The 25,011-nt window shown below is 32.0% G+C and overlaps 3 protein-coding genes across 7 annotated transcripts; 1 reads left to right on the plus strand and 2 right to left on the minus strand.

Annotated features, from left to right (window-relative positions):
* The first annotated feature begins 263 nt into the window (after nucleotides 1-263).
* On the plus strand, nucleotides 264-5,082 carry LOC100526843 (receptor-like kinase). The gene is made up of 2 exons (NM_001251757.1): nucleotides 264-306; nucleotides 2,474-5,082. The coding sequence occupies exons 1-2, from the start codon at nucleotides 264-266 to the stop codon at nucleotides 5,080-5,082; spliced, it is 2,652 nt and encodes an 883-aa protein (NP_001238686.1).
* A 4,578-nt stretch (nucleotides 5,083-9,660) lies between these two features.
* LOC100813401 (thioredoxin H9) lies at nucleotides 9,661-14,059 on the minus strand. Of its 5 annotated transcripts, XM_006602651.4 has the most exons (6): nucleotides 13,630-13,853; nucleotides 13,461-13,495; nucleotides 12,701-12,767; nucleotides 11,747-11,869; nucleotides 10,254-10,376; nucleotides 9,661-10,028 (listed from the first exon to the last, which is right to left on the minus strand). In XM_006602651.4, the coding sequence occupies exons 3-6, from the start codon at nucleotides 12,719-12,721 to the stop codon at nucleotides 9,876-9,878; spliced, it is 420 nt and encodes a 139-aa protein (XP_006602714.1). In that variant the 5' UTR covers nucleotides 12,722-12,767; nucleotides 13,461-13,495; nucleotides 13,630-13,853; the 3' UTR covers nucleotides 9,661-9,875. The 5 variants fall into 5 exon arrangements, with proteins under 5 accessions (XP_006602714.1, XP_014625957.1, XP_003552324.1 ...); XM_014770471.3 differs by lacking the exons at nucleotides 13,461-13,495; nucleotides 13,630-13,853 and adding an exon at nucleotides 14,035-14,059; XM_003552276.5 differs by lacking the exon at nucleotides 13,461-13,495 and having other exon boundaries at nucleotides 13,630-13,849.
* Nucleotides 14,060-17,940: 3,881 nt separating this feature from the next.
* LOC547652 (ubiquitin-conjugation enzyme) lies at nucleotides 17,941-21,549 on the minus strand. Its single transcript, NM_001249001.2, has 5 exons — nucleotides 21,341-21,549; nucleotides 21,174-21,267; nucleotides 20,554-20,681; nucleotides 20,364-20,468; nucleotides 17,941-18,375 (listed from the first exon to the last, which is right to left on the minus strand). Exons 2-5 carry the CDS (start codon nucleotides 21,241-21,243, stop codon nucleotides 18,232-18,234), a joined length of 447 nt encoding a protein of 148 aa, NP_001235930.2. The 5' UTR covers nucleotides 21,244-21,267; nucleotides 21,341-21,549; the 3' UTR covers nucleotides 17,941-18,231.
* Between the last annotated feature and the right edge of the window lie 3,462 nt (nucleotides 21,550-25,011).

Genomic DNA, 25,011 nt, shown 5'->3' on the forward strand with positions numbered 1-25,011 from the left:
TAAGAAAGGTGAGAGTGACAGGAGAAGGAAGAAAACGCGTTTGCAAGTTCTAACATACAACTGCCAATATGGCGTGTGCTTGTCATCTCCATCTGTTAGATACTGCCTTCCTCGCAAAACTGATCTGTCATCCAATCATCACCGTTTTAGAACTTCTATTTTTTTTCTTCCTAAAATGTAAGATATATAATATTTTAAAATTGACCCTATTATATTCAAATACTTAATTTTAGAAAGAGATAAACCACCTTTTTATTCCCGAAATGAAAGAGTTAGGGTATTTATTAATGCTTGAAATTGTGAGTCGTTCATTTAAATCCTAAAATTTAATTATGTATTATTAATTTAATAATTAATTATATATTAATATTCTCACTTAAATTATAAGCATATAACGATTGGACCATAGTACAGTGAGTAACATTTTGTTTTTCCTTTCAAAATGATAATTTATTATTAAAAAAATTCTCAAAGGCCAGAAATTATAAAGTACATGTAATGATCGCATTAATAATGAATATTACTCCTTCAACTAAGATTAACAGACAACTAAATCCAACAAATCAAAGTAAGCTTGTCTTTAAAATTAATAAATAAGAATTTATTTAACTCTAAATCTTAACATCTTAAAATTATGATATTTTTGGAACTAAACGAAGAGCACCATCATTCATTATATTAAGACAAATTTGTATGGTTAGTTTACGTTTTTTTTTCTATAATAAAAAAATATAAGAAAAAAAGGAGGAAAACATAGAATAAAATAATTGATATTAGTATTGCCAAGAAATATTAAAAAATATATTATAAAAAATATTCTAATCTTTACGTTAACTTAAGAGTGTCATTAATGTTTGAATCAGTATCTTAAAAGAAAAAAATGTAGATACAATGAAAGAAATTATTTTTCAATTAAATTTAAAGTTTTATATCAATAATTTGGGTAAAAAATGGTACTAAAATTAACACTATAAATTATTGAGGTAGATCTTAAAGAATTACGTTTAGAAAATCTTAGATAATGAGTCCGAATACAATAGTTACCATTTCTAGTGAGAAGAGAGATTATAGGGAGTCAATTTATAAAATAAATGAGACAGGTTAGTGTTTTTCTTCTTCAAGAAATTATAATTAAGATGTTGGTGAAAATAGCTGAGAGTGGATAACTAATATTCTTTCTGTTCATTTTTATTCATCTTTTAAGATTTTTATGCAAAAATTAAGAAATCTAATAATTTTTTATTCTAATTTAATAGATGTATAGTTTTATATTTTTATCATTTTTTATTTCTATTCCACAATAAATACATATGTATAAATTAATTAAAGATTAGGTGAAAGTAAAAATATAATAAACAAAATATTAATAAATGTTATTTTAATCTTTAAAAATGATAAATAAATAGAAATATTTTTTTTTCAAAAAAAAAACAATAATAATAAAAGAACGAAGGTAGTAAGAGTTTTTTTTTTCAGGAAAGGTAGTAAGAGTTCACTTATAAAAGTTTGAACAGGATAAAAAAACTCTTTTGAAAAACATATAATTATTAACAAATTTAATATTACTAATTAATTAATCAACTTTTTTAATGAACAGAAAATAATTAAATGAGTCTTATATTAGAACGAAAATAGTATTTTTAAAACATTAAATATTTAATTTTTTAAGAAAAGTATAAGAGACTTTTTACAAAGATTAAGAGATAAGTACATAACACTACTCCACTTATTAATTATTTTCAGTTTTTTTTTGTACCAAAATTATTTTCAGTTTTGTTATTGAAATATAGTATTATTTTCTCTTACAAGTTAGGTGCGGTATTTAAGGTAGTTTTCAGTTTTGTAACACTTTCTCACTCCATTTTCAACTTCCATCCTCCTTCTTCTCTCTGCCCTCTGGTGTTTCCAGCTCGAAGCACCTGGCAAATACAATGCAACCCTAAAAACTCGGGATCGTTCCGCTTTGACTCACCGAGTCGCTTTTCAGCTCCTCTTCCCATGGCATAAGGTAAATCAAATCCCATTCTTTCTCTTCCTTCACTTCCCTCTAATTTTCACATTATCATCCACGCCCTGATTAGTGATTTTCCCACACCTTTCTTTCTTCACCCTGTTCTTCACTGTATACCTAGTTCATCATTTTTTTCCCTTTTTGGATTTTGCTGATTTTGGAAAATCTGGGTCCAAGCTGAGCTGATCATAACTCCCCACCCCCACCCCATTTCCATTTTCTGATTCGGGTGTCTAAAAAATCAGATCTTTAGAGCAAATTAAGGTCTTTGTTTGATTTACAATTCTGGGTGTGTGTGAATTGTAATTCTATTCAGAAGGTGTTTGCAATTGTATGATAGAAAACAAAGCAAGGTTTTTGGTTTTGGTTTGGAATTTTGTGTAATTATGAGGAGCATGAATCGGTACTATGTTTGTGTTCCATTGTTTGTGTGCTTGGTATTGGCTATTGAACTTGTTGTAGCAAAGGATTTTGAGCCTAAAGATAAGATCTTGCTCAATTGTGGTGGTCCTCCTAGTAGTACTGATACTGATGGCCGTGAATGGACCACTGATGTTGGTTCCAAGTTTGGTTCCTCCACCGCAAAATCCGCCACGTCACCGGCGGCGACACAGGACCCTGCCGTCCCTCAGGTTCCCTACATGACGGCACGCGTTTTCCACGCGCCGTATACCTATACTTTTCCGGTGGCTTCTGGCTGGAAATTCCTCCGGTTGCACTTTTACTCGGCTTCTTATTCCAGCCTCAATGCTTCGGATGCGCTGTTTGCTGTGGCAGCGAATTCCTACACGGTTCTTAGGAACTTCAGTGTTGCTCAGACCACCTTGGCTTTGAATTATGCTTACATTATGAGGGAATTCGCCATCCATGTGGAAGGGGAAAGCTTGAATGTGACTTTCACTCCGTCTACCAATGCCTCGAACTCGTATGCGTTTGTCAATGGGATTGAGATTGTGTCCATGCCTGAGATTTATACTTCCACTGATGGAACTTTAATGATGGTGGGTTCAAATGCTCCTGTCACTATTGATAACAGCACTGCACTTGAGTGTGTTTATAGGTTGAATGTGGGTGGGAATGATATCTCTCCCTCCCATGATACTGGTATGTTTAGGTCATGGTCCGATGATATGCCCTTCCTCTATGGGGCTGCATTTGGAGTTACCGAGCCTGCTGATCCAGATGTGAAGTTTGAATATCCTCCGGACACACCAAGTTATATTGCTCCACTTGATGTCTACACTACTGCGAGAACAATGGGACCGAATGCTGAGATCAACACGAATTACAACTTGACTTGGATCTTCAACATTGATTCTGGATTTTCCTATCTCGTGAGACTCCATTTTGCTGAGGTATCATCAAATATAACCAAAAGTAATCAAAGAGTATTTGATATATTCCTCAATAATCAAACCGCTATGCCTGAAGCTGATGTTATTGCCTGGGCAGGCGAATTTGACCTTTCACATTCTAATGGGGTTCCAGTGCATAAAGATTATGTTGTATTTGTTCCCAATGGAGAACCACGGCAGGACCTGTGGCTTGCATTGCATCCAAATGAAAGTAATAAGCCCATGTATTATGATGCAATCTTGAATGGAGTGGAGATATTCAAAATTAATGATACTGCAGGTAATCTGGCAGGGACAAATCCTATTCCTCCTCCTGTGCAAGACATAATTGACCCGTCAATGGCTAGGGCATCTCATCATGGTAAATCAAAGAATCATACAGGCATAATTGCAGGTGTTGCTGGAGGAGTTGTTTTAGTACTTGTGATTGGGCTATTTGCTTTTGCTGCATCACGTCGTCGCAGGCAAGGAAAGGATTCTGGTACAAGTGAAGGGCCATCTGGCTGGCTTCCACTTTCTCTTTATGGTAATTCACACTCTGCAGCTTCTGCCAAGACCAACACAACAGGAAGCTATGCATCCTCTCTACCATCAAACCTTTGTCGTCATTTCTCATTTGCTGAAATCAAGGCTGCCACAAACAACTTTGACGAGGCTTTGCTTCTTGGTGTGGGAGGATTCGGTAAGGTTTACAAAGGAGAAATTGATGGTGGAACAACCAAGGTAGCAATTAAACGTGGGAATCCACTATCTGAGCAGGGGGTGCATGAGTTCCAAACTGAGATTGAAATGCTCTCAAAACTTCGTCACCGCCACCTTGTTTCACTGATTGGCTACTGTGAAGAAAACACTGAAATGATCCTTGTCTATGACTGTATGGCCTATGGAACACTCAGGGAGCATCTGTACAAGACCCAGAAACCTCCACGTCCATGGAAGCAGAGGCTTGAGATATGCATTGGAGCTGCCCGGGGTTTACACTATCTACACACTGGTGCTAAACACACTATTATCCACCGTGATGTGAAGACAACAAACATTTTACTAGATGAGAATTGGGTGGCTAAGGTTTCTGATTTTGGACTGTCAAAAACAGGTCCAACTTTGGATAATACCCATGTAAGTACTGTGGTAAAGGGTAGTTTTGGGTACTTGGATCCAGAATACTTCAGGAGGCAGCAACTGACTGACAAATCTGATGTTTACTCGTTTGGTGTGGTTCTCTTTGAGGTATTATGCGCTCGCCCAGCTTTGAACCCCACCCTTGCTAAGGAGCAGGTGAGTCTGGCTGAGTGGGCAGCTCATTGCTACAAGAAAGGCATTCTTGACTCTATCATTGATCCTTATCTAAAGGGCAAGATAGCTTCAGAATGCTTCAAGAAGTTTGCCGAGACTGCAATGAAGTGCGTGGCTGACCAGGGCATTGATAGGCCATCCATGGGTGATGTCTTGTGGAACCTTGAATTTGCTTTGCAGCTGCAAGAAAGTGCCGAGGAAAGTGGCAACGGCTTTGGTGACATTCACTGTGAAGTGGAGCCATTATACACAGATTCTAAAGGAAAGGACTCCAATCCGGGTTATGATGGTAATGCGACCGACTCCAGAAGCAGTGGTATTTCAATGAGCATTGGAGGTAGAAGCTTGGCTAGTGAAGACTCTGATGGGCTAACCCCTAGTGCTGTGTTCTCCCAGATAATGAATCCAAAAGGTCGTTAAGGTTATGCAGCAGTAACAACACTTTCAATACATACACAGTCAACCCACTCAAGTTCTGTAGTACAATCTGCTTTCACCAAATTTGAATGTTACTCGTTATTCATTTTCTTAATATTGCTATTCCTTTGTATGTTGTTTCTAATTTTTTATGATTATGTAAGTTGTAATTTGTGACCATGTTATATAAAGATTGAAGAGCAAACATGTTGTAACGAGGTTGTTATCTGAATTATTTGAAAACCCTTTCCTTCAAAGATTGATAAGAGACGTGAAAGGCAAAGAATACGTGTTTCTTTCTCTCTTTTTTTTAAGGAGCACTACTTTGTTTCTGTCATAAGATAAAGTCTACAAGTAGTCACAAAATTAGGATCATAGGATTGATTTCCTTGAAAATGTTAATTGCTCCTGTTTATAACCGTGTATTTTGTAGGACTGAAGTATGTTGGTAAGAAAGATTGTGCTCTAAACTAAATCATGCATGCCAAGTTACTATGCCATGAAATGGATATCTTGATTTTTGATCTTATTTTCTGACTGTAAACCTAGCATATGCATTATAATGATCATGATAAATGGTGTATTGATAAGCATCAACATGATCTATGTGTATTATATCTGGGGACCGGGGTGGTCCTTGTTCAGCTGAATCCATATGGATGGACTATGTGCGAATGTGTGTGATTAGAAGTGAAGTTCTTCTGTCTTCAAAAATGAAAAAGAAAAATCTTCTAAAAATATCACTATTATCAGCAATTTTTTCTGGATCCCACTAACCATGAAAAAAATATTAAAGGGACAACGTGTGAAGGAGTTAGAGGAGGAAGAGCATTTTTCAAAGTTTGCGTTGTATGCATGACTCCATAACAGTGACACCTGTGCGGTATGTACATAATATTCTCATTCATGAATGTGACACTTGCACTAAACATCCACCGTCATATTTGTTTTTCTCTTAATATACGGGGTCACTGTTTATACCATATATAAATTAGTTTATAAAAAAGCATAAACTTTTAAGTATGAAGCATTGACCTAGGAAATGGTTAAATGTGAAGTGAACTAAGCTTCTTGGGTGCAAGGCACATAGTTGTAAATTGTTTGGTTTGAATTGGCTGGTAGTGTAATCTTTGTGTGAAGAAATGAAAAGAACTTGAGGTGCGAGATGCTTCGAGAACCAATGTTGAGAATACCTTCCAATTAGGCTAACCATTTTACCTATCTTTTGACATTAGCAGCCACATTAACGGAAAAAATGAATTAATAATTTATTTAATACTTACTTTATTGAATATTAAAAAGATTTATATAAAAATATAATAGAAAAATTTAACATTTTTCAAAATTAACACATAAGATAAAGTGGGTGAAAGAAAATGAAATGCTATAAGATAAAGCAACTGTTGAAAAGATTTAAGTCACACGTGTTGGATAGATGTCTTTCATTGCCAACCACCTTAAAGTTATCACCCAACACAAAAATCAATTTCACATGATCAATGGCAAAAGGGAGACATGCCATGTTAGGATATCTATAAACACGTTAGAAACCAAGGGAAAACATTTGAAATATATAAAGTTTTATAAGTTATGTTTAAGTGGATTTATTTTTTAGGGAAATAATTTTACAGATGTAAGGCACTAATTTATTCTCGAAATTATTCGTGTCGAAACATTTATGATTTGTAATACTTAGAAGAAAAATGTTATTTGTTATGAATCATTTTTCCCACTAAAAGCATGACTCGTAATTGCAAGGGAAAACAGGTATTGAGTAATATATTAGCACCGTTTTGGTACAAATTAATTGTAAAGGATCAAATTACAATCTATCTTTATGTGTTTTATTTCTTTGTGTTGAGTTAGAAACCAAGGGTATGACTGTTGTCCTCCAATTAGAGACTAATCCTAGACTAATCCTACTAGTGATATATGATTGGCATTGATTAAGAGAATTTTACATAAAAAAAAAAATGAAATATGAATTCGTGACGTGAATGTATCGTCTACATGTGAATGCAATAGACATGCATTATTCATACCAGTCTTAGGCCAAATAAAACGCTATAGACATGCACCCCATATGGTCCTCATGCTAACCACACGTACACATGAAGCCAACCAAAACTGCAAAGCCTCACTTTGATACCCCCACCCCCATACAAAGTCCCTGACAGAAACAGAAAGAGATTGAAGCCATAAAAGAGGATTAGAAAACCATTCATAGAAGGGAAAAATGAAAGGTGCTTAACTTAGCATCTAGCCATTAATTGACCATCGGGATCCTCAATCTGCATAACATTTGTCTTTATAATTTGGTCATGGCTTTCCCGATACAAAAACATTCAACAGATCTCTTAAGTGACCTTTCATTGCTATTAGTTAACTCTGGAGTGACAATACATGTGATATTGACATGAATAGTTGACACTAACTTGACATTAAGGGCAAAATGCGTGAAAACTTAAAAGAGACAAATCATGTTACCAAACCTTTAGAAAAATGGCAAAAGTGGTGAAAATGGTGTCTGAATTCCTAATTCCTTACTTTCCCGGTCTACTAAATCCTCTGAGTCATTTAGGTTGTTTGATTTATAAATAAAAATTATTTTAAATACATCATTACTACATTTATTAACTGTACTTTTATTTATTAAATTGCATAGAGTTATTTATTAGTTAAATTTAAGATAATAATTTGATTATATAAAAAACTATCATCTTAAATATTACACCGCGTTAATAGTTTGTTAAATTTGATTAATTAAAATAAAAATAAATTTATAAGATATTGTATAATTTAACTAATAAATAATTAAAATAAAATTTAACAAATATATTAATTGAATCGGGTTGGGACAACCCAAACTTTTCCTCAAATTATACTGAGTCTAATTCCTTAAAAGTTGAATCCATAGAAATAATTTCAGACCAGATTAATGGGATAGAACAAGTCATAAACATCCCTAAAGATGAGGAAAGGCTAATGAATTTCGTTCTCTTCAACCCTTTGAGACTAGATTAAGGAAGTTACAAAATGTACAAATTGGTTCCTTAATGCAAGATGTTTAAATTAGACCGTTTAAAACTCTCATTTTTGTCTCGTGTTTTCCCATGTTATCAAATGTAAAAAAAAAAAAAAATTACTTATTTTTTATTTACAAGGTATTTATTAAGAAATGAAAATATTTACTAAATAAATTAATAAGATTTTGTGTATTTTAACTAATAAATAATTTTATATAATTAAAAAAAATTTAATAAATAAATTTATCATCTTAATTTTTAATATAATGAAGAGTTGAGTTATTTATACAACAATTTATAAAACAATACTCTTTTTCATGTCTATCTCCCTCTATCAGACTTTTTTTTAGTTTTTACCCAGAGGGGTTTAAACTTTTTTTCAAAATTATCAAATGAAGATAGTTTTTGAAAATATACCCATTTAGGGGTAAGTCATATATGTAAATACGATTTTATAAATAGAAGTCATAAATATAAATATGACTCCTAAATTTTATTTTATTTTTAATTTTCATAAATAGAAGTCTCAAAACATGGTATGACTTCATCTTCCCTTTGATATTGATTTTTTAATTATAAAGCAGAAGTCGTGAATGAACTCACTATTTTGGTGAGGAAAAGTAAAATAAATAAATAAAATTCAGAATTCGTAAAAGCAAATATGAATTTGGTGAGGAAAATTAAAAAACAAAAAACCACATAAGTCATTATAATTTATATATGACTTTTGAAACAAAGTCGTATTCCAATTTACGACTTATCCATAAACGGTTAATTATTCAAAATTTACCTCATCTGATAATTTTGAAAGAAAAAAAAAACCTTGGTAAAGAAAAAACCTATCCATCACATCTTTCGTTATATATCGTTTTTCTCTTCTTTTTTTTCTCTGTGTATTTTTTTTTTACAATTTATTGTACAAACAACATTTCTCTACAATAAATATAAACATACACTCACTGTCTCTTCGTATACTTTTCCACTCCATTTTCTTCCCACCTCTCTTTGTTTTCTATCAAACTATATTATTTATTTTTAAATGATATTTATATTATTTTTTTAAATTAAAATAGTAAAAAAAATATTAAAGTAAATTAAATTCACAGTATCCTGTTTTAAAATGAGCAGACAGCTTTATATTTAATATTCATTTAGTATAAAATATCGTAATCTTATTATGCTGAAATTTAAAATCGAATGCATCATATATGAATTGGTAAAAAATATCGTAATCTTCATTATTTGTTCACTTTAGATCAATAATTTTTTAGGAGCAAGGCCAAACAACTGACACAAGGAGTGTAACATCAGTTAGCCCAACTGATAAAGAAAAAGAAAAAAATCTATATACACTATACTGTGCATTGCTACAAACCATCAAATAGGTCAACGATCTCTCTCTCATTTTCTTTCTCTTTGTATTTAGTTTTTTGATCACTTTTAATTCAAAACAAACAAATGAAGGGGACAAGGTAGTGTAGTCACAACCAAATGCCAAGCCACCGATTGATCAATGGGAATTGAGCCATATGGCATGACACAAAATTGAATTTGCTTAAACAACAAAATACAACAAATTTTTATATTTGCAAAACAGGCTTGTTCTAACTAACTACAGCAACATCACTTTGGATTGGAGAAATTCATGTGCCATGTCTTATATTTACATCCGAGGAAGAATACAACGACACTCACGGGAAAAAAAAATGTAGAACACTAGTTATGACTTGTGAAAGGACAAAGGGCACAGCAACATGAATAAGAAAACAGTCACTGCTTATATTCGGGAAGCGAATCATTAATGGCAACAATCTTCTTCTGCAGTTCTGGCTTGTTGGCTCCTACAAGTTTGTCAAGTTGTTGTCCATCTTTAAGAAAGAAGAAAGTTGGTGTGGCTTTGATGTCCCATGAAGTGCTAAAGTCCTGCAACATTCGTGTTCAATAAAATGCCTTAACACTCACCAGGGACAAACTTCATGGTCATGAAACAAACTTTAATGTGACTATGTCCCCTTTTTCAAGGTAAAATTATATTTTTGCTGCAGGTGGCACTTGAGTTTGTTTTGTGTTTAGATATAAGGGAATACTAGTTCTTACAAAATAACTCTGAAATAATAGTATAATAATGTCTATAGCTTCAGTACTTACAGTTAGTTCATCCACATCAACTACCAAGAACATCATAGAAGTGTATTTCTCAGATAACTCACAGTAATATGGTGCAATCATCTTACAAGGACCACACCATGCTGCACTGAAATTTGCAATCACCTGTTGAAGATGGATTCATAGTATTAAATTATTGTACCGAAGGAAAATAAATTACTCAAATTCTAACTAAGACCCCGAGGACACTTATCAAGGAAACAAAAATTGAAAGTTTTTATGAAAAAGAAAGCATCTGTTATATTAAGAATACAAAAGTCATTTAATACATGCTTTCTTCTAAGTAACTAGAAGCATTTAGCGAAGTGTACATAGGCATAATATGAATAAATTTCTCAACGAATTCTTATAGAAGAAGAAAATAAGGAGTTACAATGAATCAAACTTCTCTCATAAGTTAAAGTCAATTTATGCACCTAGGTTTCTTTAAAAGTTTCCTCTTCTAACTTCTTCAAAGGTTACACATAACCTGATTTCAACTAATTTAGAACACTTATTTATTTTACTTCTTTATTTTCTTCTCTTATAAGTACTTATTGAAAAGTTTATCCAAACTAAACCTTAATGATCCTCAATTAGTGCTCTTAAGGTACTCATTAGCAAACCCCAACAGATTATATAGAATAGCAAGTAAAATAAAGTTAAAAGAAAATATACAGGAAAATCTGCAAACAGTATATTTATATTACTATATATTTTATTCAAAAAGGGAGGGAACGACATCAGTATATCTCTATATGCATCCACTATTGGGTGCTGCTGAGAGAGAGAGAGAGGGAGACAGACAGACAGTACTAATCAACAATAATTTGATATCCTAATACCTAGTTTGCAGAAATTTTACGCCACTACTAGACTAGCGAGAGTAAAAGTGTAAAACCATGTCAAAACTCAAAAGAGAGACAAAATCATGTCGTGCTTTTCAAGGTTCAAGAGTACATTGCAGGATATCCATTGAGATTATCAGGTTATATCCTTAGTCTTTAGATAAGTCTTAGACTGTTGCATCAGTCTCCATATTATCATGAAAAATTCTTTCAATGTTTTTGTCAAAATTAATAGCAGGGAATCAAATATCCTGATTCTGAATCAGATCACACACATTGTTTGGTCAGGTGCTTACACAAATACAACTCATCACAATGCTAGAAATGAGATAGTAGCATGTTGATTACATTTGAAAGATAATTGAAACAGAATCCAAAATTAGCTTGACAATAAAGTAGAAGCACTCAATAGAAAGAAAACAGAAGACACAGAGCATTTCATTAATATGGACGCTTGAGTGTAGAATTCTTTCCAAAGTTATAACCTTAAAATTCCTAAAGAGGTACTGAAAATACAGATGTTATCAAACTATACACATGCATGATAAGTCATGGTAAGGTATTAGTGGTTCATCCAAACCACACAACAAAATGGAAATAGGTCTTTAATTTTACTGTCCTACAGAGTAAAAAAGAGGGAAAACTTACAATTTTGCCATCCCTCCTTGCTTCTTCCAAATATTGGTCCCACGCTTCTTTGGTGGTAATAAGTTTCACATTCCCAGCAGCAAAATCCACATTATGATCAGAATCATTATCCCTAGCTTTATTCTACAAGCATTAGAAACATGAAACTTCTCAGTCAACTAGTTTATCAATGTTTACAAAGTTAAGCATTGAGGCTCCGCTAAGCTATCCCACAAAAACACACTGAAATCTTTTCCCGTTGTTCTTTGTGGCAGCCAGTAGCAGGTAGAAACAGAATAGTCAGGGCTAGAGGCTGACATCAGAATCAAACTTCTAGCTACAGAAAGAATACTCATATCATACTGCATTAATAGGGTTTCCATACGCCAAAAACACTGCAATATCAGAGATAAGCAAGAATGGGGATGTGGAAAAGAGACATATTTTGAAATAACCGTTAGTTACAGATAATCTCTCCCTTTGTCCCCATTTAAAAGATAAAGGAAGACCGGGGGGTGGCAGGAGGAGAAGTAAGTGAAGAAAGTTGCAAAATAGAAAATGCATACATAAAATAATTGCCAATTTCTAATTCTTCCATAGTTCTCATTAGTTTTGCATCCTGTTAAATTTGTTTCTCTATTCTTGTTTTCATCATCACTGTCTAACCTATCTGCTACAGATTACGTACAAGTTACAACACATTTCACACAACCACAAAAAGAAGCCACAGTAAAAATCTATCAGTTCAAAATTACAAACAGCAAGGGAGCCTTCCTTATGACATCCAGGTAAACACTATCAATGAGAAAACACCATACAACACACTTTGCAGGAAATTTATTTTGCTTTCAGAGTATGCTTTCTGATGAAGAAAACAATTTATCAGAGATAACAGGTGAAAGGCCTCAGGCTTTCAACTTATAATAGGCATAAGAATAAAGATTATGAATGATTGATGCATCCAAATATTCTCACCTTAGACACACAACTCCCCATATAATTGTTTGAAAGCCACAAACTTTATACTTTAATGAATGGAAGCCTGAAAGAAGGAAGACAACCGATGTCAGCATATCAAATTTTTCCAAGTCAACCAGAACAAAAGGGAAAGTACAGAAGACAATAGCCACAATAGCCAAGTCACAGGTTGATTAATAATCGTATGCAACACTCAATTACTGGACTATCTATCAGCCTGCAAGTTACACCAAGGCCACAGGTAAAGCAAAAAGTAAGCAGCATAAGAAAATATGCACTCCTATAAATGTTCACCTAACCAAATATCAGAAATCACATCCTTATATAAATTTCCAAAAAAAAGGAACCACAAACAACTACAGTGCAAGAAAAGATGAAATCTGATAATAGAAAGTATTTTACTCTTCAAACATGCATGCATTCTCAACATTTGTCAAGTTGAAGCAGAGGGTAACAAAAACCCTACACTCCTCCACAATCACAAGAAGAGTAGAGTGTGCCATATAGAAGCCAAAATGAGACTGAGAAGAATGAAGGGACACAAAATGAAAATTAGAATGTATATTTAGACATGACACATGGTTTATTTCTCAGTTTTTCATCCATTCCTACAAGAATGCCAAAACACAAGCTCCCATAAATGCAAAGCAAAGTAAACAAACTCCCAACATGTTGGTTTTTCCTCAGAAAATTGGTTTTGTTGCAAAGAAACTCAAGAAGACCAGAATGTAAATAATTCGGGGAATCAAATCAATACCAAATTTTCCATATCTGGAAGGTTAAAGTTGCAAGCTTTCCATCATTTTCCATACAATAAAAACAACCCCATCAAAAATAAATTAGAAAAAGAAACAAATTTAATTGAAGGAAGAGTCACAATTAAATCACCTCAAAAAAATTGAGGTTTGAGATAGCTTAATTAGTACCCAATTAACAGAATTAAGATGAAACGAGGTAGTGATTGTGAAAAACCACAAATTACTACCACTCCTCGGATTCGGAGAAGATAAGGAAAGAGCTATCGCGGTTTCGTGAATAACAAAGATTTTGGTGTTGGTTTAAACACAGGATAATATATACTCAAACAGGTTCTTGAAACAGAAGCTATTTATAATTATATAATTATATTGATATATAATCAAGTTTTGGTATGGATGTATGATGAATTATAATTATAAAAGGCCTCTAACTTAGAACGTGGCAAAACAAAACTACTTATAATATTAATATTAGTTAATTAATTAATCACTTGAAGCCACCTAAGATGAATATAAAGTAAAATCCTAAGCTTGATTTTAACACCGTCCAGGTTCAATCAATTCCTTACATACCAATAATCCTTACTCTCTAACAATATAACTCTTCAAACTTGAGACGCCAATTGTTCTCTTTTTAGCGGCCAAAGTTTTAGATCCGTCAATATTCTTACAATAATTAAGAAAGAAAAAAAATTATGAACACCAAAAAGTACCAAAGGGGCCTAAATCTCTGGACTAGACCTGACTTTGATATAGCATCTGAAAATGTACGCGTACTGAATCACGCATTTTTTGTGTGATGAAATAATAAATTATCTATTTTTTAATCAGGATATATTTTTTAAAAATCAATAATTAATCTCTGAAAATACAAAAAATGTTAAGAATTGATCTCCCTTAACATATATTTTATCCATACGTTTTTGCCGAAAATTGATAATTAAAATTTGAAATTATTATTCCGAGTCACTACTAAATCACGCATTTAATTCTCTCTAGAGTGTTTTGTTGCATTATTGCACATTTATACAGATAAATTTTGAAATTCTTATAAAGGTTTTATTGAGCCTTTATGATTGGTTTCTTTTTTTCTTCTTTCTTGGTACGGCCGGTATTTCTGTTGAAAAAAATAATTTATGCAGCATTTTACATTTTTTTTTACAATGGTGACACGAAGTTAAAAACATTTGACAGAGACTCGTAGTTTCTGTTATGTTCATCTATCTATTGTGTTCTTTAGGCACCTATAATATACAGTACATATGCTTCAAAATTGACCACATATCCGTATAGTACCTGTATTAAATACTACTAATACAGTAATATATATAAATGAGACTACCTTTGTATTAAAATTTGACTGCTTTATCTTTAAATTTCTTAATATATATTTTTTCTTTAGATAATGAATGAATTATTATCCTAATTTGAATAATGACATTTTGTTTTAAATTTGACTGTGATTATACTTTTAAATAATTTTAAAAAATAAATAAATAAAAACTAACAATGAATGATAATGAGAATTAATATAAATGTTAGTTATGTTAAAGAAAAATTAATCAATAAACTATAAGCAATTTATAAGCATATATAATTATATTTTAAATAGTGTTTATACTGTTGGAACTATATTTTAATTTTTTAGAAAAGTTATTGTATTTACGTGTCTTATTATCTTATATCTATATCCATGCAATATAATTATACACTTGTCAATTCTTCTTATGATAAAGTTAAGAAATAAATTGTTGCCGTGTAATTTCTAATGGATAACGTTAAATAAATCTCCATCATTGACAGAAAGATGTATTCGCATCTCAGATTCTTTCACAATTCTTGGTTAATTAAACAGAGTTTTAATATGGAATATCAGAATAGCTAGCTAGTTAGAATCTATGATTGTTACAAAAATATACAACAAGAATATATCAGATTGTGACAGAAAAAGAAGAAAATTAAAAAATAGTGTGGGTCTGATCTATTTATATACGTATCAATGGGTGTCACGTGGTATTTATTAAAAGAAAAGTTGTAATAATAGTACTAATACAAATCAAAGTGCATGCCACGTCTGTTCCAAAGAATTTAAGAAAGAAGTCCATGGTGATTGTGGCCATGATTTTCGTGTTTAAATCATTGATAGTGGCTAGTGAATCAGCCAACACGCGGTTTCTGATCTCAAGTATCAACGCTGGACTTTAGAATTTAGATACATATATACAATAACTCTTTTTTTATGTTAAATTCATATGTACATCTCGTATTATTACAAATTTTTTAATTAACTTTATAAATTTTATTTACTTTTAACTGAGTTCTTATATTAATTTTAAATTTATATTAAGGTACCTATATTAATTTATTATGAAAAATTTATTAGACTTTGACAAATATTTTATCATATATAGATAATGTTATTTCATGTTGGTCCAAATAATGTTGTAGCACATAAAAAAAATTAATTTTTTTATCTAACCTGTCTCAACATCTCTTGTTTTTCATTCTCAACCGTCTATTATCTTTCAAATTGTAATTCAACCCTTAAATGTGGATGTCATCTCCAACTGTAACTTCAATCATAGTGCATGATTATTCTTTAATTTGTTTTTAATGTTGTTTGATTCTCCTTAATCACCTATGTAACAGTTTATGATTTGGATTTACACCTCTCTAATCAGCTTAGGTATATTGATTTAAGGTTCACATCTACGTATACCAATATGATCAATATTTCATCACCTCTAATAAATTCTTCACAACAAATTAACATAAGGACTCATTACAAATTTAAAATTAATATAAGGATGCAATTAAAAGAAATAAATACAGAAACCTAATTACAAAGTTTATAATAGTACGGAGACTTAAAGATTAATTTAACCCTTTTTAACACCATTTGTAATTTTCTATGAGTATTTCATTGTGTTGTGTACGGGTTGAATTTTGTTTGTACTTATTACGAGCTTATTTGTTTTATATAAGATAAATAATTTTTATATAGTACAAGTAAAGTTTATGATTAAGAATAATTAAAATGTATACCTTTATTATGGCTAATAGTGCAAAATTAATTTTATCTAATTTCAAAATGAAATAATTATTAATTATTTATCAGCGTTTTTCATTTATAAAGTGGGTTAGTTTTTGAGTAAACTACGTTCTCTTTTTTTTAGAAAATTTATAAATCACATTCTCTTCTCTTTTTATTTTTAAAACATGCATTCTTCTCATAGTAGTAACTAGGAAGTAATTATTAATGTTTCTCAATGAGTTTTGGGTAGTAGTGACTAGTAAGCACTTATGAATTTCTTATTTTCTTTTTTACAAATTTTACTTATTGTCGTGATAATTAATTTTGAATATTTTATGAAATGGGAATTATTTATGAAATGGATGAAATGTGCAAGGAGAAAACAGAGTGGTGGGGGCTTTTAATTTTGCCAAGCTGGAGTCAGAAGACAAGACAAGACAATGAGCCCCACAACCTACTCTTTTTCTGTGGACTATAATAGCTTTAGGTACAAGACAGTTGTGCAAGAGAAGAGATGAACCACGGAACTATAATAGCTTTAGTCAGGTGTCAAAGCAAAACAACAAAAGCACCAATTACAGGCAAATCAAACTCCAACCTTAATAAATAGGGAAAGCAAATTTCTAAATGCAATAATAAGTGACGCAGGAATCCATTTGTCGCTTGAAACTTTGTATTCATAAAAATAAGAATAACAATTATCTAACTTAACTTTTTAAACTCTTGTTTTTTATTCCTATGTGAGTTTAATCATAATGTATTATTAATGTACCATTTAATTATAAATTATTATTAATATAATTTTTAAAGTAATTATTATAAAAATCAATAAACTTATCATACAAAATGAATTATAATTAAAAGATAATGTAAAATTATTTTATCTTTTTTGAATTTTAGCTTATTAAAGTGCTTTATCTTCAAGAGATTTTCAAAATTTATATTTAACTGATTTTTTTTCATTTAAAACAATTATTCCAGTGGATACTTTGTCCAGAAGCAAAGGGCATTCATATCTAATAGACAATCTATGCTGAAAATAAGCCATAGTTGATGCCGATAAAATTCAGGGTTTGAGAACTGAGTCTCTACATGCCTTAGCTCTAGCCACTAAGTTAGAACAAAAGAAAAAAGTTCACATCATATTTAATTACATTTTGTTGGAGTGTCTTATTTTACAATCATCCCATTCTCGTTAGTAAGACGTTGTCCATTATTTTCTAACCACCCCATCATCGTTTTCAATGTTTTTACAATTGGGTTAGTGTTACATATAAAACAGCACCTTAACATAGTTTATTAGAGATTATTTAACAGGAGATGTTATCACAATTATTGTGCCCGTCTAAATCAGTTTATTTTGAAGAACCAATTACTTAATTTTACTGGCATTCAAAAAATGCTTTCGAAAAACCTGATTATTTTTCTTGGAAAAAGCTGATTAAAACATATTGGGAAAGGTCTGTGCTTCATATGACTATTTCTACATTACTTCATAGAGGAAGTTACAACACAGCAATGACACAAATAACATCCTGTTCATGCGTTTGCATCATGATAAAAACATCACAGTGGTTGTTGAACACAGTTATTTTTTTTATCAAATTAAGACACCTCCCTTCCCTAGCCCCTCATAACAGAAACATAATCTTACCCAGAAAACAGGAAGTGAAAAGCAAACCCACAAAAGTTTTCATAGATGCAATCCATTTCAATATACATTATCCAAACACAAATCAGCCCATGGCATACTTCTGGGTCCAGCTGCGTGCAGTGGCCTCATACTTGGCCCGGTCAGTTTTGTACATGTGAGCGATTTCCGGAACAAGTGGATCATCAGGATTTGGATCAGTCAGCAATGAGCAGATAGAAAGCAGTACCTGCATATGCCAAGAAACATAATTATAGAACCCTTTACTTGGGATTCCTCTCAACATCAGCAATCATTTTATAAATTCATAGCAATCAATTGTACAAAAAAGCTTAAAGACATCCCTTGATAGCTGCCAATGCCCTCCACCATTTTCCCGGGCCCTACTAGGGAGCTTTTTGGGGGTCTCTATGGACCCCTCCACCAGGCCCAACCAAAAAAGTGCTTAAAAGACAGAATTACATTGTTAAAATAAGTCTAAATTTACCCTGCCATTGCACCAGGCAAATAAAAATACAGAACCAGACTACCTAATTATGTTGGCAGGAGGCAAAACAACCAACCACAACTAAAAATCAGTATTGTGTAGACTGTACAAAATGCACAATTCTCAACTATTAAGGATGAATTTGACACGCAATTAAAAGTTAACAGAGAAAATCCCAGGTAAGATATTTTCAAAGAGTAAATTAAGAGAAATCCCTCACTCCAATGTTTGGTAAAAAACTTTGAATAATTCAAAAACCATCCCTCTTTATCAACCTAAAAGAACACTCCTCAGCCCCTCAATTCCTCCATTATTGTAATCAGAAACTACCCATGGCAGTGACTCATCTATGACATTCCAAGAATTCTTGAGCAGTAGAGGAACTGGCTGCATCAATCTGAACAGTGGTGGTGGATTGAGCAACATAACCCAGCAGTAAAGCACCTCACAGATTTGATTTCAAGCTAACTTCAGTTGAGGATTAAATGGAAGAGTGAAACCTTGCAAACCATGCCAGTGATGGTATATGCAGAGGATCTGCCACAACAGAGTGTTCACAGAGAAAGGGTTTGACACGAGAGAAAGAGATGGATGGCCAAAGGTACCAATTAGAAATAGGGAGAAAGGGTAAACATCACTGTAGCTTCACTTGGGATAAATTTAATCCCTAAGAGAGGGGAAACATTATTCTCCTAAAATCTTGTGCTTCTATTACTGGTGTACTTAATCTTCTTTTATACATAAACTTTTACTGTCCCAAAATCTTTCCCCCTTTTAACATGCATAATAAATTTAAGAGCTGAAGAGACTGACATAACATTCTTATTGGCATGACACGTGCATATCCATCTACACAAACTTCTTAACAGCACTGGCAATGAATCACATGCATAATAAATTCAAGGAAATAAAGGTAAGCCTAGAAGAGAATTCTTTTGTTTTAGGGCATGGACTTTCCCAGAAAGAAGAGTAACATGTGACTTTTAGATGTCAAAGGCTTATAGATTACTCAATAAAGTCAAAACAACACAAAACAAAAAAAGTTGGAAAAAATCTAATTAGGATAATTAAGAATAATTTTAAGTCACTATAGTTTAGTCTAATTAACTGTATCTCTTACTTTTTGTTCAAAATCTCCTTCTAGTTACTAAGTAACACATGTCAGTAACTACGTATAGGTATACATTATATGATAATCTCCCCTAAATGAAATGAATAAAAATACTAAAATCTAGTTAACTACAAAATTTGATATTCATGCCCTGACAGTCTAAAGATTTTTTTTACTATCACCTGATAAAAAATGTCATTTAAAGTAACTCAGATAAAGGTAATCAAACTTACCATAGGAATACATGACAATCAATAATTGGATGACAATGTGAAAAACTTTTACACATTTAATCCATTCAAATTAAATTCTTAACCTAAAAGTAGTTTTACAGTTTACCTATTTCAATAGATATATAATAACCACCAGACTAGCAGACTTTGACTAAAATAATGAAAACAAAACAAGTGAATAAATTGTAGTGATTTGGTACAAAACAACAGATTTTCAGAAGTTTCTTTTTGGTAATTCCCCCATAAAATCATTGTTTGTCCTCTTTCTTAAGTGGGGAAACGTTAATTCCATTCTGTAACAGTCACGACTTGATTCAAGCCACACAATTCAAAGATCCATATGTTCATGTCCACATATTTAAAACTAAAGGGAAAGCAAATTGAACCTTAGAGATGGTGAGTGCAGGGCTCCACTGCTCCTTCAGGATATCAAGACAAATGCTACCATTGCTATTGATGTTCGGGTGAAACACCTTAGTCCTAAAGGCAACCTGGTTGACCAATAATAGTTAGACATTTACAACACATTTAAACAGCAAAATACCTCAAATCCACACACAGACATTAACGCATTACCTTAGGAGGCTTGAAAGGATAATCCGGAGGGAAGTGAATAGTGACTAGGAATACACCTCCAGCATAAGGACTATCAGCAGGACCCATTATTGTTGCTTGCCAATGGAACATGTCCTCAGCTACTGGACCTACAAAATAAACATTTGTATTTGCACATACTACAAACAAACAAAACATGTATGGTTCAAACTCACAACATAAAACATGTATGGCTCAAACTCACAACATAAACACACACAAGGTTTTAAAAAAGGTCCGCAACCATTATTTCGGTTGCAACATCTACTTAAACACAATTTCCTGCGACATCAAGGAACACAACGGGACCACAATTTAAAACCTTGTACAGACAGTTATCATATTTCCTATGATTTATTTTCTCATGAACTTGTATAATTTTATTTTACCCCAGCAAGGTTAGTAAGAGTGCACACATAGAATCACACGTACATAGCTTACAAAATGTGGCAGAAACAGCCTAATTTGCGCTTATTTAAATTTATTTCATTTAACCCTAGAACAAACAGAAACCCAGGAAAAAAATAGATTTTTATCACATCCCAAATAGTGCGGACAAAAAAATCGTGGTGGGGGAGTGGAATGGAGAAGAAAAGGGGTACCAGCGCTGCAAGAAGTTGGTGGGTCTTTCTGCAAGTCCTTGAGCTCCTTGAGGATGCGCTTTGAAGCCATAGGAGGGACGATACGCGTTCAGATCTGAAAGGGAAAGAGCCATCAGAACGGAACCCTAGAAATGAAAGTGAAAGTGAAAAGGGAAATAGAGAGAGACATGTGTATATGTGAGTGTGAGGCTGAGGTGGTTGGATTGGAGGATTAGGAATGAGGGATGGATCGAAAGAGAAGAGGAAGAGACGCAGCGTCAATCCCTCCAATCCCAAACCCCTCTCTCTGTGTCTGAAACTGCTCGCTCTCTCTCTCACACACTCACAAATACCCGCAAAATGTCCCTTTTTGGTTGGATATATGCCCACACCAAATGACACCCTTATCCATTTCTTTCTTCTTTATATTCCACCCCTTGCCCTTGTGAACCTAAAATTGATTTAAATCAATCCAAATCATTTGCTTCGAGTTTGTACTGTATTTAGTGTGTGTCTGGGTAGAAATGTAATTTTCACCTTTTGAAATAACGAGTAAGAAATAAAGTTAAGTAATATGAAAGCTTATTCCATAATACTTATTTAAGAATGTAACTTTCACACAAAAAAAAAGAATGATAAGAACAAATTTGATTGTGTAACAACACTAGCAAATAGAAACTAAACTTGTTTTCACAATATAAGTTAGAGGTGTATGCACCATGCAAAAGGTACATGTATGGTCCTCTATGCAGTATATGGTTACACATAGAAAATTAAACATGAAAAGTTGGTTCAAATGTTGTATGATCAATTTGGTTGTCGCTGGTGTAAAAGATAAATGAAAATGCAAGTGATCAGTAATTCAATTTTTAGTTGTCAATGTGAGCTATATCTCTTTGTCATGTATACCATTATTTAGATTCATAATTCTTATTTTTTTTATTTTGTTACACTGAATAACCAACCAAAAAGAGACAAATTGGTAAGAGAACTAAGAATTTGGTTTCGAGGACCAGAACCCTCCAAAGAAGAAAAGTAAGAAATATGGAAATTTCATTCATTCATATCTTTGCTTGTTTATTACAATTGTATTTATAGTAATCCTAGTAACAGAATTTGTTTGTTGATGATTTTGTTATGGAAATACACACTTCACCCTTTAGACAAAGTCCTTGAAGTAAGTGGGCTTCCTCACTACTCTTTTGGTTTTCTCTGCTTCTTCTTGCACCTGTGTTGTGTCTGTTACTACCCCTTGAATGGTTTCATCTGCTGCCTCTGACTCAACTTGATTCATCTCTTCTTCTTCCCTCTTATCACACAAATGACAATAACAGTGAATAAACTTCATCAATAAAGGTGAACATAATTAAGTTCATACTGTATAAGTTAAATTAATAATTTTTTGTAATATATCTCTTACGAGTAATTTTATTTTTTTAATGATTTTACATAATAGTAATTATTTTTTAATTAGTTATTTTTATGATATTTGTATATCATTTTTTACTCTCCTAATAATAACACTTGAGTTTTTTGTGACTTTTATAATCTTACGTGCTACTAAATTAAAAAAAAATAAAAATAGAGAATTCATTAATGTGAGGACATGACAGTTCCTAACAATGTTATTGACGACAATCAATCAATCCTCATTTTGATGTCAGTCATGCTTATTTGATTAAAAGCAGGGCATGTTCCTACATGAACTTATCATGAAACATGAACAACTTTGAAAGCAAATGTATGCTACGTAAAGGTGGATCATGTACGTATTTCTTTTTTATCATTGAAAGCTTCCATGGGATTACAACGTGTTTGGGGGTTAATTGTCATGTGGCTTTAATGGCTTGTAATTGGCTTTCTTCAATTCCTTGGGCTTTTGATTGAAACAATGCTGTGTTTGGACTCTTATGTATTCATGTTCAATTTAAGCATTTTTATTATTAATAAAATCCTTTGTTTATAAAAAATCCTAACAATATTTTAACTCAATTTCCCCATTTGAAGAGTTGTGTCATACATGCACATACTATAAAAGCAGAGAATATTCATATTTCTACAATAAGGGCGTCGCATTTAGAATTTCTAATTAATAAAAAATATAAAACTATATTTATATTAACTGGCATATCACTAGCAAAAAAAATATTAATAATTTATGGTAAAAATATTAAATTTTTGAATAATTATTTTAAAAAGTCACATTTAGAATTTATAGCTAATCAACCATGTAAAACTATTTATATTAACAATATATAAAAATTAAACTCAAAACAATAAACAAGAAAAGATGATAAATTTTCGCCTAAACAGAGAAGCCTATTATTCTAGATTATACGGTTATAACTAGATAGTTTATCAAAGCAAATAGTACCTATTTTGTTGCGATCAAAATAATCATTAGATTCTTGTAAATGATACTCATTTTAGACTTAGTCCTATTAAAAACATACACAGGTTTAAATCCTCATGTGTCCTTATTAATACAATTGAAATAGTGAATGGTTTGGAAATCACATTTTTTAATAATAATTTTATAAAGCTAAACGAATAGATTATCTCCACTTTTCTAATTGGTCTCCCAAATTAAATTTTAATTAGTTTTTAATTCATATAGAGGTTAAAGTTTAATATCTATAGATGAGAATGTAAAAGTCATCCAAACACAAATTTTGAGTTGTAACAAAAATGTTAGCCTCAACTTGGGAGCTTTCCTCCTCCATGCCTACTATCCCTGAGCAGTCCATAGTTGATCATTGTTCATTGTAAACGTTATCTACATGGGCTTCCAATTGCATTTGTCCAAGCACAGGCCCACGTGAACAACAACAATCACTATTGCCAGGTGCATACTGGGCCATCTTCAATCACTTCAAGCTTTCTTCATGAGTGCATTAGCCTGGGGAAATTCATGAATTGCGGCAAATCAGAAACTGGAATAATAGGACTATAGGAACAAGCAGTGCCGTCTTGGACACATGCGGCGCAAGGTGATCGATGATGACTAAGGCTTCCATTTTGAGAGGTCTCACAAATTTTAAATTTTTTTTTTAAAAATTATTAATTTCATTTTGGTGAACTTTTTAATACATAAGAATTGCGTATTATTTTTTTATTCTTGAATTTATAAATTCATGAAATTTTTTATCGATAATTTATTTATGAAATAGGTTTTATTTATTTAGAGGGTTTTTTTTTTTTTAATTTTTGCTCTAGACTCCAAAAATGTTCAAGACCGCACTTCCTACATAATGCTTTCATTCACTCTATTTAATTAAGGGGTACATGTGTAACAAAAAAAAAGCTATGTTATATACTACTAGTATTCAACCCCACGTTGTTGGAGCTTTTTCTAATCTTTATTTTTAAAATATAGAAAAAATAACACGATATAAATAAAATATTTTATTTGCATATACATTATTATTTATTTAGAATACGTAATATGAATTAACTATTCCTCTTGAATTTAAAATTATTTGGGAGTATATATGCCGTCATTAGTTTTTATGATTTCACAGTTATTTAAATTTTGATTGGTTCATAAGTTTTGAATACAATGATTATTTATATGTTTAAAATATTAAAATAAAAATTTAAATCTGACCATACATGGGATAGTCTCACTATTTTTACCTATATAAACATCCCATTTAAATCTTAGAAGCACATAAAATTGTTAAATAGGAAATGAGTAAATCTTAGTATTAGAAGCACATAATAAAAATGTTAAAAAGGAAAAAAAAATCCAGTACAGACAAGTCCAAAAAGTAGACAACAAATGGGGGCATTAGAAGCCGTTGGATTTCTGGTACGGAACTAAAGATGTCGTGAAACTGGCATCAAATCAAATCAACGC

Source organism: Glycine max, chromosome 18 (genome assembly GCF_000004515.6).
Source record: "Glycine max cultivar Williams 82 chromosome 18, Glycine_max_v4.0, whole genome shotgun sequence".
NCBI lineage: Eukaryota > Viridiplantae > Streptophyta > Magnoliopsida > Fabales > Fabaceae > Glycine > Glycine max.